General features: G+C 41.1%; 1 protein-coding gene across 2 annotated transcripts in view; it reads right to left on the minus strand.

The window, feature by feature from the left end:
- Nucleotides 1–15,033, minus strand: part of hpse2 (heparanase 2) — a 53,453-nt gene that overhangs the window by 14,095 nt on the left and 24,325 nt on the right. For both annotated transcript variants that reach the window (XM_069539054.1, XM_069539053.1), the window contains 3 exons: nt 8,729–8,902; nt 5,868–6,039; nt 3,383–3,430 (listed from right to left, as the gene is read on the minus strand). In XM_069539054.1, coding sequence (XP_069395155.1) covers nt 3,383–3,430; nt 5,868–6,039; nt 8,729–8,902 — 394 coding nt within the window. The remainder of the gene's footprint in view (nt 1–3,382; nt 3,431–5,867; nt 6,040–8,728; nt 8,903–15,033) is intronic.

The raw sequence follows: 15,033 nt of genomic DNA on the forward strand, positions 1-15,033 counted from the left end.
GACAACCAGCGCTTTGTAACCATGGTGACTTGAATTCATCAATGCAAGTGACGTTGTCAATCACAACAACACAATGCCTTCACAATGATGGCAACAACAATTAATTCTGGGTTATGCAAACTGAGTCCTGCAGCTGGTCTGAACTTGCAGCTGTTCAATTACTGCAGGTCACTTTTACAGTTTCTGAAAGAAAAGCTGCAACCATCATCGCCACAGGCCAAGCAAACAGCTCATTCCAAACAGGCATGTTCAGATCGGCCACTGCAATAGAAAAGGAAAATGTAGAAAAGCTGTTGCAGTATTTTGGCCATGAAGGATTGAGGGGGGATCATCGCTTCTTATTCCGAAAATTGCTTTAATCTAATCTCCTAAAAACCAAGAGCTCGTCCTTTGTTCATCATGATTTTCGCTGCCAGACTGAGCTGAGCTCAATAAAAAGCAACAATAACACTGTGTCCAAGTGTTTGCAGACAAAGATCCACTTGCTCAGCTTGTTTTACACAGGCCTCAGTGAGTCCAGCACCACATCAAAGACTTACAGCACCATGACACAGAAATAGAGCACAGATGAAGGAGACGCATGTGATAAAAATCAGACAGGGACAGATGGAATCAGAGGTGAAAGAGCATCAATACCCAAAAAATACTCAACTGATATTGAATTTAAATTCTTAAATAACTGGTTCCCTTCACGTTAGTGTTAAATTCTTTCTAAGATGTCCTGCATAGAACCCTGTTGTCATCTCTTAAATCCTTATCCTGCAAAACAAAACACTGGTAACTAAAGCTGCAGTGGAGTAAAATGGAAATATTCAAGCAAAGCACAAATGTAGTCTATAAAAGTTGACTTGTATAACTGCACTTTTTAAGTGTCAAGGAACGGCCATCTGGCGTGGCGATGTAGAGATTGGGAGCGAGCGGAGGAGTAGCAAAGCAAGAAGAGGATGTGTTCCTTGATGTGGTCCAGCAGGTTACTATTAGATCAATCATTACATAGCAGCTAAAGGATATGTTGCTTCCCTCAGGAATGCCATCAGTAAATTTATAGTCCCCTTGTGTCTGAACATCTTTTACATCTCTCTCTTTTTTCTCCCCTCAGCTATAAATACGCAGCGCACCAGGATCTCTGGCATGCAGTACCACTTTCATCCCAACAAGGAACAAGAAAGATGTGGGTATAACGTGTCGTCGGACCCCCGTTTAAATTGTGACCGCTTAGCAGCAAAGAGCAAACCTGAAGAAAGTACGAGGCTTGTGACTCTCTTTGAGAAGTGCTCATTTGCAAGACTTCGTTGTCAGAGGGTTTTTGCTCGCTTGCCTCACACTCACACTACTAACACCCTCTGCTGGAACATGTTGGGTAGGCGGTCTTTCACCGCGGCCCGGGACTCTTTCGCGCTCACGCTACAAAAAGAATGTGACCATATGCAGCACAGACAACCTCCGAATGTGCTCAGAGTGATCGGATCTCAGTGTCCTCGATGGCTGAGTCACTATGGGATCAAATTAGAGTCATTAGTAAAATAATGTTGTGGTTTTACATCACCATTTGTGTGGGTGGTCTCAGGTTGTGTGTATATATTTCCGGCTGGGCGGCACGGTGGTACTCCAGCTTCCTCCCACAGTCCGAAGACTTGCAGACTGGTGGTTCGGTTAGAAGACTCTAGATTGAGCATAGGTGTGAATGTGAGCGGTAATAATTGGTTGTCCCTGTATGTTGGCCCTGAGGTACACCAGCGACCTGTCCATGTGATATCAAACTCAGCATCTGATCGTTACTTATAACAAAATGACTTGCCTTCAAAACAAATATCCACAAAACAGATCAATAAGTTGACCTGGTGCAGCCGTCTTTGCGACACGTTAATGTTTGGATCATGACATTGGTAACGTGGATGCATTATCTCAGCCTGGACAGACTGTTGTTTGATATTCAACCAAAATGTCAGAGAGTCACGAGTATGAAGTTTATCTATTGTGAGATTGGTGAGATTGTCTGGAAAATAACAAGGGCACTTTCAGCAGAAAGTGATTTCCTGGCAGATTTTTTAATGCACATTGTGGAGCAACACAAAATAAATTCTATTCTCCTTCATTGTATGACAACGAGACCGAAATCACACTGCAACAGTCTGCATGGATACATAGGTAAGAGAGAAGTTTTGGGTTTTTTTCAAGCTTTTAGCAAACTTATTTCTTATTTCTGTGTAGTGAGTAAAGCGACCCGAAGAGAAAACAAAAAAAAACAGGACATCCGGGTGAGCGTAAATAAAAATCGGATATCGCAGAAAAGTTGGAAAGCAGAGAAGCGACAGAGAGGCAGAAAGATTAGGAGAGAATGAATAAACATTCCGATCAAGTTTTGCCGGTGAATCCAAAAAATGGCTACATCACTAATTCACACAAGATGCTGCAAATTTGAAACTAAAATGTTATGGAAAAAACGTCATAACATAATACGAACCACATATCAGCCTGTCGTGATCTGGAGGAAGACGCACATGTTTCACTGTCGTCACGTTTCATTACCGCGAGCTCCAGCAGCACACCTCTGACCGTAAGCCACAGACAGAGCCCGTCTCTGACTGAGCCATATGACGCTCTGCACCACATCACAACGAACGCTGCGTTTCCGACCCAGCGCTCTTAATTCACAAAAAAACCCTCACCAGCTGCAGGAGTAAAACCTGTGTCGTAGACGTGTTAATGAGTGGTCTTCTCTTTTATTGGCTGGGCTTGTTTTGTTGAGGTCAGACTCTCTGTCACGCAGGCTGGTTAGACTGGAATCTGCACCTCTAGTGTAAAATTGGCTAATTGACAGAGGGAATGAGCCAGAGCATATGGTTTGATTTTAACAGTGTGGGTGGTGTTTTCCTAAGCCTTCCTCCTTCCGTTTCATCTAATTTCTCCTAATTAGACCTGACCTTCACCTTCATGACCACTCAGCCACACAGGGTTTTGTCTGAGCTTCTACGAGGATGTGTGTGTGTGTGTCTTTTGTGTACACATTTTACATGTGTGTGTCAGGAAAAAACGATAAAACATGGGGGGAGAGGATCAAACCGCTGATACGTCTGCTTGCATTCCTCTAGTGAACGCAATAGACAAATGGCAGGTGTTAGTAATTTAACTCTCTCGGGTTCCTTTTCCTGTTGTTCCGCTCGCAGGATAAACACAATTCTCCACATTATGCGTCAACCTCTAACTAACAGTGTTAATAATGGTTATTACTGGCTACTGTATATATACACAGTGAGGAGATAATGGTGCAAAAGCACAACATGGCCTGCAGCGTTTGGTTTATGATTAGTCAGGGGAGTATAGTCTACTGTTTCAGGGGATTGCAGGTTCAAAATAGAAATAAAAAGGGTAAAATACCTACTGTTGCCACGTAACTGCATCAACGACCGACCCAGCATTTTTCATGAACCTGAAAATGAGACACAAAACAAAAGTATCTTTACCTGACGGGTTCATTATGCAAAGCCGCGAACTGGTTTTCTTCCAGTAACATATCTGTTATTAATTTAACAAATGGTTACCTTCGTTTTCCATTACTACACAAGGATTTTAGGTGATATGGAAAAACTGAAAACCATAAACTCATGTGGGGGGGATCAGTTTAAAGCCCCAAATTAAGAGTTTTCTGAAGCCGTTTAAGCAGCCTGCCGTGTTTGATTTCACTTAGTTAAATGCAAATGTTTCTTGAGAACACGAAAACGGTTGAGAACCCTGTGTACCCTTGTAATGGACTCACCCTGTGCACAAACACAAACTCTGCACACATGCGGCAGGACCACCTTCCTCAAAGCTTTTGCATTTTGTTTGAGTGTGTGTTTTTTGTCTACCTGACCTAAATTGCTCCATATTTGGGGGTAACAGCTTGTCAGACATGTTCAGAAGTGTGTCTCTACACACCGTGTCACAGAAACACAACTTTCACCGCTCTGGGCTTGTTTAGTCTGGGCAGCTCTGATATTTGGACTGTTGAGCAGCTCAGTGTCTAATTCGTCTTATTTCCTGAGAGCAGCAGAGTAGTCGGGCTGTCAAACACAAGAGGCCCCCCCCTCGTAACAGTGTCAAACACACAAGCATCACCCCCATGTTTAATGTGACACCCATGACTTGTGGATACTCCTGCCCTCTCCTCTTCATCCACCTCAGTCCTCCTCCTCTTTTTCCCACCATTTATCGTCTACATCCTCCCTTTTCTTCGAGTCCGAAGCTCATCCGTCAGTCTGGACTGTATAAATACAAATATGCACACTGCTGCACACAAACACACAGCTTTTATTTAGAAGTAAATTTTAACTGTCAGTGTAATAAGCGGTTTGTAATGGTTTCATTGGTGTAAGTAGCTCCAGTGCATAGAGGAGGGAGATCCATATCCAATTATTCTTTCTCCTCCGTCTTCCAACTAGCTGTCAAAATGTGTGTGGTTGCAGCAAGAAGCTGGACACAGATTGGGTCTGAGACATTAATCTGTTCCTGTGCAGGAATTTGCACATGAGATTGTATGGCACAATTTAGCTTTTTGGACTCTAGATATTTTAAAAGGGATTCTGTTTCCTGTTTATTTAACATTGTCAGTTAAATCCAGGGTGATATATTACACCAGTAAAAAATCCTGTTGATATATTAGTTCAGCTTCCATTCCAGTGTCCAGTGTCCGCCAGTATAGATAATGGATGGATGGATATTTCATACTGAATATCTGAATAAAGTAAATCTTTAAATTAGCTTTTGATGCAATGGAACATGCCTGTGCTTTTATGTATGACATGTATGATTTTCTTTTTTATTATAAATTAGTTTAAAGCAGACATAAGGACATGTTGTGTGTGTATATATATATATACATATATATATATATATATATATATATATGTGTGTATATATATATATTACATGCTTATTGCTTATTTACTGCTCATTTACCTGCCAAAAACTTTGATTTAAATAGATTTTATCTTTATATACTGCTTGTTAACAAAGGGGGTTGAACATGGGCACCTGTGTCTTCCTGTTTTTCATGACAAACCTTTTGAAAATGTAATTTTGAGGAACATAGAAGAGGGGGGTGTAATAAGCTGCTGGAGTGGGACTTTTAACTGTCTTGAATGTTGGTGAGGTCATTAGGATTTATTATTTTTTGTTGTTATGGTTGGTTTGTTCCTGTTTGTGAGTCATTTTGATATAAACAAATTCAGGGTGGCTCCCAAACAAAAAGCATATTATGATTTTATGTTACAGTTGTGTTTTGTGTCTTCTGTTGGATTGGATTAAAACAACTCAATTGTTTTGAAAGAATGAACAGAAAAGACTCTCCTACAACAAAGTCTCCTTGTCACTTGGTTTTTCATATTGACCTGAATGGAACCAGTGACTTTAAAGATAAAAAGTTAATCTAAACGTGTTCAGATACATGTTCATGTGTTTGCTTCAGATAATCATAATCAAGGCTTGCAGTAATATGCAGAATACAAAACTAACTGTTTTTTGCATTGGAAGTTTGACATAAATCTCAAGAGGTCACACGCTGCAGCAGAGAGCGAGATGTTATTGTCAAACCGGAGCTGGTGGAGCTTCTGGGTGAATTCAGCAGGTGGAACATTGTGCAGTCACGTTATCAGTCAGATGACACTTTATTTAGGCTGACATGATCTAACTGGAGCGGAGACCCTGAAACCTGCAGAGTGGAAATCCATAAACACTGAACACTACGACAATGTGTGTGTATGTGCGGGTGCATTAAACAGATTAAAGCTCAGTAAAAGTCCCAAACTGCTGCAGCATACTTTCCACTACTCCAGCAGGATAGCCTAACAAGGAGTGGAATCCTGTCAATGTTTTACTTGCCGACTCACCCGTCCAGGAGCGCGATGGCGTTCTTCCGGGGTCGTCCAGCATTGGGGCCATAGAGGTGAGCGCGGTGGTAGTAGCGTACCGACTGCAGCAGGGTCCGCAGCTTGGTGTAGTCCTGAGCCAGCTGGGTGCTGTTGACTGCACGGCCCACCATGCTGCGGTACGCATTAGGCTCTGGGAAGAGGAGTAGGCGTAGCGTGAGCCAGTGAGATAAGGATTTACACAAGCAACATCGGGGAGGTGGCAGAGAATATTGTTGTTGTTGTAGTCTGATCTCGCTCTCATAGAGATTATCCAAGTAGAAAACCGGATGATTGGGCTATTTGCAGGAGTACGTACAGATGATTCAGTGCCGGGGGAACGGTCTAAGCACACAGGGTGGCCTTGTAGAATCACAAAGATACGGAGGAAGCAAGTTTCCCTGAAGGAGGTAAACTAAATATCAGATCATCTGATTCTCTACAATAGCTTCAGACGAACCCTTTCAACCCTCAATCTCTTTTAGACTTGTGTTTATGCAGCTTTTACGTAGTTATCTAATTTACTAGCATCAGACATGTTTATTATTTAAGGGGCTTTTTGCTATTTTTCATTGTTATTTATGTGCTTATATATGTACGTGTAAATACTGCACATCGTCTTTGTTCAGGTTCTGACCAGAAAGCAGGTCGCAAGTTATGTGTTTAGGTTTCTTTTCTTAAATAATAAAATACTGTTAATAAAATATACATATTATATATTCCATCTAGTGCAATGGCAGTTCTAAACCTGTCTGTTTGCCGGGTCTGTGGCGATGCTGGGAGCAGCTTTTCTTTCTGAAACTGTAAAAGTGTCCTGCAATAATTAAGCCTCGGCAAGTAGAGACCTGCTGCTGGACTCAGCCCACACAACCCTGAACTGGAGATTCAGTTGTAGCCTTGTTGTCGTGATCCACAAGGTCACTTCCGTTGATGAGTCAACGCCGCCGCTGCTGCTACAATTGGGTCCAGACTTTGCCTTTCACAAATGCACAACACAGCAGGAGGTTCCCTGCACAGACAGGTTCATAACAGCAATAAATCCTCTGCATTATTTAGACGAGAGAGAGACGGAGCAGCCAGGTGCAGCAGACAGAGGCAGAGGTCGGTGTCTTCTACACTTTTTCAGCGGGAGATATTTGATTTTTTTTGTATTTATTTTTGCGTCTGTCACGTGTTAGAAGTGCCATCAACGCCCCTCCCCCCCACTCGTTCTTGGTGAATCCCTGCTGTGTTTACACTTAAAATTCTACAGACTTTCTACGGACTTCGTACGAGGAGGCCAGACAGAGAAAGTTCACATCTGTGCAGCATCTCACTCAAACATTTGCGTTCACACGTTCACCTCCTCCAGTGAAAATCTGAGGATTTGCGGACTCCAGTGCAAATCTGAAAGCAGTTAAAAAGATAGAGGTTTCTACACATATACATATGTACAGTATTATTTAACTTTTCCAAAGCTGTTTCACTGCTCTACTGAAGAACATTGTGTTTCTATCTCTACCAGTTTGTGTGGCTGTAAAATAAAAGTTGTCTGTATCTTTGCTGTGTTCCCTGAATATCACTGGCAGATTTCAAGGAAATCTTTTCAATCAGCCCCAAATTTACTGTATGTCTGCACCGACTAGATGATTTATTTGAAATTTATACTTTCGCTGCGGTTCAAGCCCTCTCTCAAAGTTTCACATGGTGCAATCAATGGATTATGCATGGTACTTTCAGGCTTCGGTTGGACTACAAGTTTCTTTTGTAGGCTTTATAACAGAAGAAATGAAAAGAAAATATGAAGTGATGTGCAGCAGGCAAAACATAGGGCTCTGTGCACTGCAGCTCCCAAGAAACACAGATGGTTGGGATGACATGAGGACTAGCAGTTCCTTTCATCCCTGAATGAACCCTCGCCTTCACCCTCAATCTGCTCGACACACTGTGACTGGTCGTTCTCTAAATAATGTTCCTCTGACCGGTTAATGTTGCATCAACAAAATATGTGAGTGATTTGTCATCACACAATTTTTAATGGAGATCAAACTTCCATCCTGTGTCCTGTTAATTATGGAATAGTGCCACAATTGGCAGGAATGAAAAAGCTGAACACAGTTTCAAATAGTTTTAGTTGGTTAAGAGTTGACATTTAATTATTTTGGTTAAGGTAACAATTCAATTGAGATTTAGTCAAAAACAGCTCATCTTTCGTTGCCTGGAGTTTCAAACGAGATGAATTATATTCATATTTAGGTTCATAGCTTCAATTAAGCTTATTTCTTGAAAAAGTTTTCATGCTTTAATGTTCAAAAAATTCATCACCCTCCTCAGACTGTCCATTACAGCCTCTCCAAACACTTTGAGTCTCTTTGAGGCCCCCCTCTCACTAAATCACAGAGTGCTCTGATTGGCCAGAGGGTTCACTCTGTTGCGATTGGTCATCGCATAGTCCAGCATGTTTAGGAAATGTCGGCCTCTGCTGTCGCCTTACCTGGCTTTGTTATGGGACGTGCCAGACTAGCCAAACGAACGCAAAGAAACCTATGTAAGTCAAAGTCAACTTTATGGTCAATTCTGCCAAATATACAGGACATAGAAGGGATTGAAATGCCGAACATATAAAGAGACAGAAAATATATATGCACGCAATAATAAAGTAGAGGAAGGAAAACTTAAAAAAGCATCACGTGTCCACTAGTATTTGTGTTAAAATATTTCTTTAAATTCTCATTTATATTTATGCAAGATTTTACTTATTTAAGTTAAGAAGGAGAGGCAAAGGCATCTCAAAACTGTACATCAACATCAGTAGCATGCATACATATTAAATATATTTCTTAGGAGGTAACATGTGCACTGACCGTTGCCCAGCTCCCAGGAGATATTGTACTTCTTTCCAGCACCGTACTTAAGGAGGCTCAGGGTGGACGAGGTGTTCCAGGAGTTGTCTGGGTTCCTGTGCAGTGCGTTCAGCCCCAGGATCAGGTGCAGTCCAGCACAGTCGGCAAAGTTGTACAGTTTGTCTAAAGACCTGGCTGGGAGAAACCCATAAAAGCAGTTGTAACTTTGATTCTTCCACGCACCTGGAGTCACGTGATCGTTTGAATGTGTGATCATGAAGAGGAGCGTGAGCAAAACACTGATCTACTGATTCTCATGTCCGTGTTTTGCGGGAAACTCTTCTATTACTCTGCAACTCAGTTTTTGGTTGTCTTTACATCATCATAGAGTAAAGATGGGCGACAAGACAGCTCCCCAAAAGTGAAGCCAAAACATCTTGTGGCTTGTTGCAGTATAGGTCATAAACAATCCAATCCATGTTAATGGATGTGACATGGAACAAAAGTCATGTTTTTTCTCAAAGATGGTTTCTGGCATTTTATTGTTGTTTTTATCACACTGATGTTTGTTCATGTTTTTGGTTTTAATTAGTTAGTTGATGCAATAAAAACAGGATGAATCAACATGATTGACAGCTGAGAATGAGTCGTGATTGGTTTAGCGTGTGAACCAGTGGGACTGCGATTCCACGACTCCGCACCACAGTCATTACTGCACAGACTAATAACATTAAAATGCAACATGGCAGCACCCGTATCTTTTACATTTTTGCTTTGTTGTGAACAATAGGAGGAAGAGGAGATGTTTCGTCCATCTTTACATCTCTATGATCTGTACCATAACCACATGTATTTTCAGCTTTCTCAGTTCTCTTATAATTTGTTAAATCAAATACAAACACATATGGTAAACTGCTGTTGTCCCTTCTAAGTACAAACTAACAGCTGTATTTTTTAAATCTTAAGAGAAAGTTATAACTGCAACATGATCAATGTGGTCACTAAGTTCATTTGCAACATGTCTGGATAAAAACATTGACTATACCATTTCACATGGAACTCTGCAAATTTTAAATGCTGAGAAATGGTATAAAAACTTTTAGAAAACACTAAATGAAAGAGTCATTGGGAAAACATTGGGTTCGTCCATTAACACATACAAGCTCTTTCCCATGTGACTCTTAAAAAAAGGGGTGGCTTCTTCTAAATTCTCCAGCCTCAGTGAACCGTGACATGAAATTAATACAAGGATGTCACATCTCTCTGCTGTAGTGTGACTGGAAATTGAGGGTCTACTTTGTTTTGGATAAACTGCTACAGGTACTAAAGTTTCAGTGCACGTGACATGAAAGCGATGTTTTCTCATCATGGATTCCTTCAAAATTAGCGAGCACTGGATTTTAGTATTTTTGCTGTTGTGCAGCTGACTATCAAAATAGATTCTTCTCACTGGGCTGTAGAGGACGACTACAGATGTTGGCATATGGCAAGAGTGCCAAAAGTGTTTGTTTATAATGTGTGACTGGAGGCGGCTCCTGGACACCTCAGGCTCACGTTTTGAAATTTAATCTGTTTGGAGTAATTCTATTAACATAAATATTACCCAGAACTCTGACCCTTACTTCCGAGGTTAAACAGGAAACAGATGACTGGCGGTCTGGACGCTGCTCGAATTTGCCCTCAGCTGTAGGTTTGGCACCAGCTGAGCTCGCCAACTGATGGCTCCATTCAGTGTGGAATGGGGACCACAGCGGAGCAGAACGGAGCAGGGTGCATGTGAGGTTATTCTTCTGGACACATGTCAAACCGCTCAAAAGGTGCAAGCTTTCCTTATACTTCATAGATGCATGTGAGGGGTAAAAATCGCTGGCCTTAAGTTGGAATCAGAACACATTTGCTTATCATTTATAAGTCACGCTTGAGCTCTAGTGTGGTTTTTTATTCAGCTTTTACTGTAAGCCTTTACTTCCAATAACGCAGTGGTTATGTATAATCCACAGAGCAAATAGAGAGAACAAAAAGATTGCTGGTTGCACCTGGAATTCATTCAGTTTCCAGCAACAGCAGAATAAAGTCTGGAAATAAAAAAATAGCAAGCTGCAACAATGGTTTTATTGCACAGGGCGAGTAACCTGTCTGTTTTCCATCTCATTAATACCCACCAATAATGTTATTATCATAACTGCTATCATCATACGTCCTTCCCTCTGTGCTTCAAGTGGTGTCTGTTTGCAGGAGCAGAGTGGAGGGCAGCAGGAGAGAGAAAGTAGCGCCAGATGTGGCTGTCAGGATGAGTGATTCCAGGCCTTTCCTCACCTGAGATCTGAGCAGAAGGAGAGCAGCCTTTCTCTGAGATGCAGTGAGCAGCCCGGCTCACACATCATCAGGGCACCGTGAGCTGCATCATGCTGCTACAAGCAATGATTCTCTGCTAGCACGTCTCACAGCAGCATGTATGATCAAATACATCACACACATACAAAGTGTTTATGTGTCAGTTTGCTTCCTGGGAAATTTTACTACGGTGCATTTTACGGGTGAAGAGTTAAATGCAATTTCTGTTTCAGCTGCACTAACTCACAACAGCTACATATAGGCTACTGCTACTACAAATAATTATAATAATCATAATAATAATAATAAACAAATATTTAATATATTACGGGGAAACAAGTGAGATGCTTTTGACATTGGGCTGTCAATGGTCAGTCTGACATCATCAGACAGAGGAATCATTGTAGACGTTCACATGAACAAGCACTGCTAAGACCGAGAGTAGTTAAGACTCGTTTGAAGTTCAGTTGCTTCAACCAACTTTAGGTCCATTCGAATGCCAAGTTCAGATTAGTCATCAGATCACTGCACAGCTCACACTGCACAACTTGGTGTTGGGTGATGTGGAGACTTGCATTGTGAGTTCATACTGCACAACTGACTAGTGACTACACAACCTTTTACCAGCAAAAACCAAACTAGTATGTATCGTCTCAAAACTACATTTGAGTCTGAATGATCCAAAGCGGATTAAGTGATTAAGTTCAGTTCAGGAACATCACAATTGTATAGAAATGAAATATCATGGTAATTATTCTCAACTTTGCCATTAACAAACAACTCAGGAAAAGTAACTTAATAATTACACTGATATTCACCACAAAAATGATTTTCATAATAATTAGCATAAAAGCAATATGGAAAAAGTCAAGGGTCACCTCACCACTACATGTACCTTCACCCAATCCTGTGGCACTGAGCAACATTTGGCTCAGATCTGTGCTTTTGCTGGCAACTGGAAAATCAGAGGAAAACTTGCCTATTGTGAACTAGTCTTTAACTGATACGACCAGACTTAAGACGAGCTGGTGCAAGCGGCCCTCGAGCACTACGTATAGCGTTACTACCTAGCAAAGCCAAGCTCTTGTTTATCAACTGACAAGAGCGAGGACATCTCATGTTTTCCCCAGAGAGAAAAGGATGCTGGGAAGATCAGCCCTCCTGGTGTCAGGAAATCTGCAGCTCAAACATGAAAGAGCTTCTACACAGATACCCAAAAGCCCTGAAGGTTCAAATCTGTGATCTCAGTTAGACTAAAGTAATGACATTACCAAGACACTGTGAACATGTGTGTCTATGCACTCGTGTGGAATGTGTGTTCAATATCACATCTGTGAAACGCTAACATGGAGAAATGCGGTACGATTTAATAAAAAATGGAGATGGATGGTGATTCTAGTGTGGAGCAGCATCAGTTGTTGTTATTGGACAATCACTCTCCCAAATGGAAGAAATACAGATGATCGACTGTTTCACAAACACAGACAATCTATCAAGCAACTGTCAAACGGCCTTTTTCTTCTGTTAGACGCATCAAGCCAGTAACAAATGGCCGACATCCCACTGACACTGAGTGATCTCTTGAAGTCAACATCGCTGATCGGTTTTCTGTTCCTGTGAGAATGACCGTTTCTCATAATGTAAATATGGTTTAAAGTGGCTCTCAGAATTCTCGATTACACGTAAAACAGTGAAGGCCTGTCTGAGAGGTCAGACTGGGCTGCAAACTACGCTTTTATCTTACAAACAGTGCAGCCAGAGAGAGAGCCAGAACGGCCCCAGAGAGCTGTACGTGCACGCATGAGTGTGTATACGTGCCTGTGTGTATGCGTGTGTTGGTGTGCCTTTGTGTGTTTGTATGTAGCGGAAAGAGAGGGGGTCTGGATATTGTCAAGCTGTCTATCTGATAGAAAGGCCAGCGCAGTGGAGCAGAGAGGCCGGCAGCATCAGTCAGCGCTATGCCTCATTTCTGCAGCTCTGCATATTCCCTCAAACACAGAAGAACATGTACTGTATTTTGGTTTATATACCACCCACATGAACCAGACACACATCTGAATTTTTTTTTTTTCCTGTGTAAATCCCATTTTTCTCTGTGGTTGCACCTTTAGTGAGTTACTGTCAATCGACAAGACAGGTGCTGCTTTTACGTGAGAGTTACCTGCCAGTGCAGTTTTAACATGCGATTTGTTTTACTTCAAAGCTGCAAGAATCACTTAACGTATGTCACATATCCTTGTTAAATAAAGAGAAATGAAGTGCTGTTTCTAGCCATATGACAGAGCTGCCTTAGGGACCTTTGGAAAGTTATGAAAATCACATTGCCGAGTAAAAAGGACATATTTTAAAGTTCTAATAGACATAAAACTAATGCTGTGTAATAAATATGTCCGTAAGAAAGAAAAAAAGGCAGGTGGTTTATTAAAAAATAAAAAGGCTGGGGATCTAACCTGGTAATCCACATGTCACAATGTAGCCAGAAAAGCCAGGCAGTCCATTGATGTAGAAATTTATATCTAAATTTCAAAGCAATCTCATTTTTATTATAGATTTTTTCGACCTTATCATGAAATGAATCCTCTGTGGCTTGTCCTTGATTTACTGTGTCATGGATTGGACCAACAGGTCCAACCAGCATATGCAACTCTGGCTATGAGCATATTCATATTAAAGAGCTGGAGTCATGAATTAAAAGCAACATCATCAGGACCGTGAATAAAGTTCTTATATAATATATTATATCATATGAAAAATAATGATGATACCTGCAGGTTGACTCAGTTATAGAGACATTTCACTAGATGGAATAATGTGATCACATGACCAGAATAGAGAAGAAACACTAGAAATAATTTCCGTTATTCAGGTTAAAGAGGTATTGTAAGTTTATTACTGAGTGATTATTTTCCCTTTTTGTCAAATAATGACCAAACTATTTTTATTATGTGATGCAAAATAAAAAGTCACAAAAGACATCAGAGAGATTAAAGAGATTAAAGAATGATAAAAACCATTATGGATTCATTTTAGTCAGTTTTAAAACCAGAGCAGACACATGGAAAGTTACAGTCCATTATTATTTGTGACTTGGTTTTCCAGCTATCTGATTGGTCAGTAGTTAGGGCACAGTCACGCAATAACATGCTGCGATTTGCATCGCACAGAAAGCAAATGTTTTCTTCGCCCCCTCACTGAACGGGAGGCGAGTTTTGGCCACTGATATATTTGAGTATGTGTGACGGGGCCCTAAAGCTGTTGATCCTCTGACGTTAGCTCGCTCTGGAGCAGGTTAGGTGTGTAAAATGTGGCGATTTAACCATGTAAGAAGTGAACCATTATTGGAAATGTTACCTCCCTAACCCCCTGCTCTGTAGAACAAGCCTCCGGGTTGGCTGGAAGTCACATTAATAATGTAACTGGCATCCATTCAAGCTTCATCCCTTTGTGCAGTAAGAGGAAAGTGAACACAGTCTACAGTAAGTAGAAGGAACAAACATCTTCCTCTCCCTACAAATTCAGATGATTTGTGAAATCAAATCCAGTCTTAGACTTCAAGTTTTCAGTTCAGAAAAATGCTGATATATTTATTCCTACATTCTCCATTATTTACGCCTTGGGAAAGACAATAGAGCACAGAAAAAAAACAGTTTTTATGTCTCTAGTTACATTCAATAGAGCACAGATATTGACTTACTGCCAGTCTACATAGCTTACTGCCCCAGCAAAAGTCAAATTTGGACATTTAGTCCCATCAAAGTCGAGCATACGAGCAAACACACAAAGAGACTGGAGCAGAGTTATGGCTCCCTTTAAAGCCAAATCAAAACCAAATCCTCCAGAGACATGTGCAGACAAGAGAAAAAGCAATTTAGAGAAATCGATTCTCAGCCTTTTTTCCCTGTTTATGGATCCAATGTGTTTTCCGATATCTAAAGATGCACATGTTGTGCTCGAGTTTCCGGAGCCGCTTAAAGAATTCATCTAAATGATCA

Source organism: Paralichthys olivaceus, chromosome 14 (genome assembly GCF_024713975.1).
Source record: "Paralichthys olivaceus isolate ysfri-2021 chromosome 14, ASM2471397v2, whole genome shotgun sequence".
Lineage (NCBI taxonomy): Eukaryota > Metazoa > Chordata > Actinopteri > Pleuronectiformes > Paralichthyidae > Paralichthys > Paralichthys olivaceus.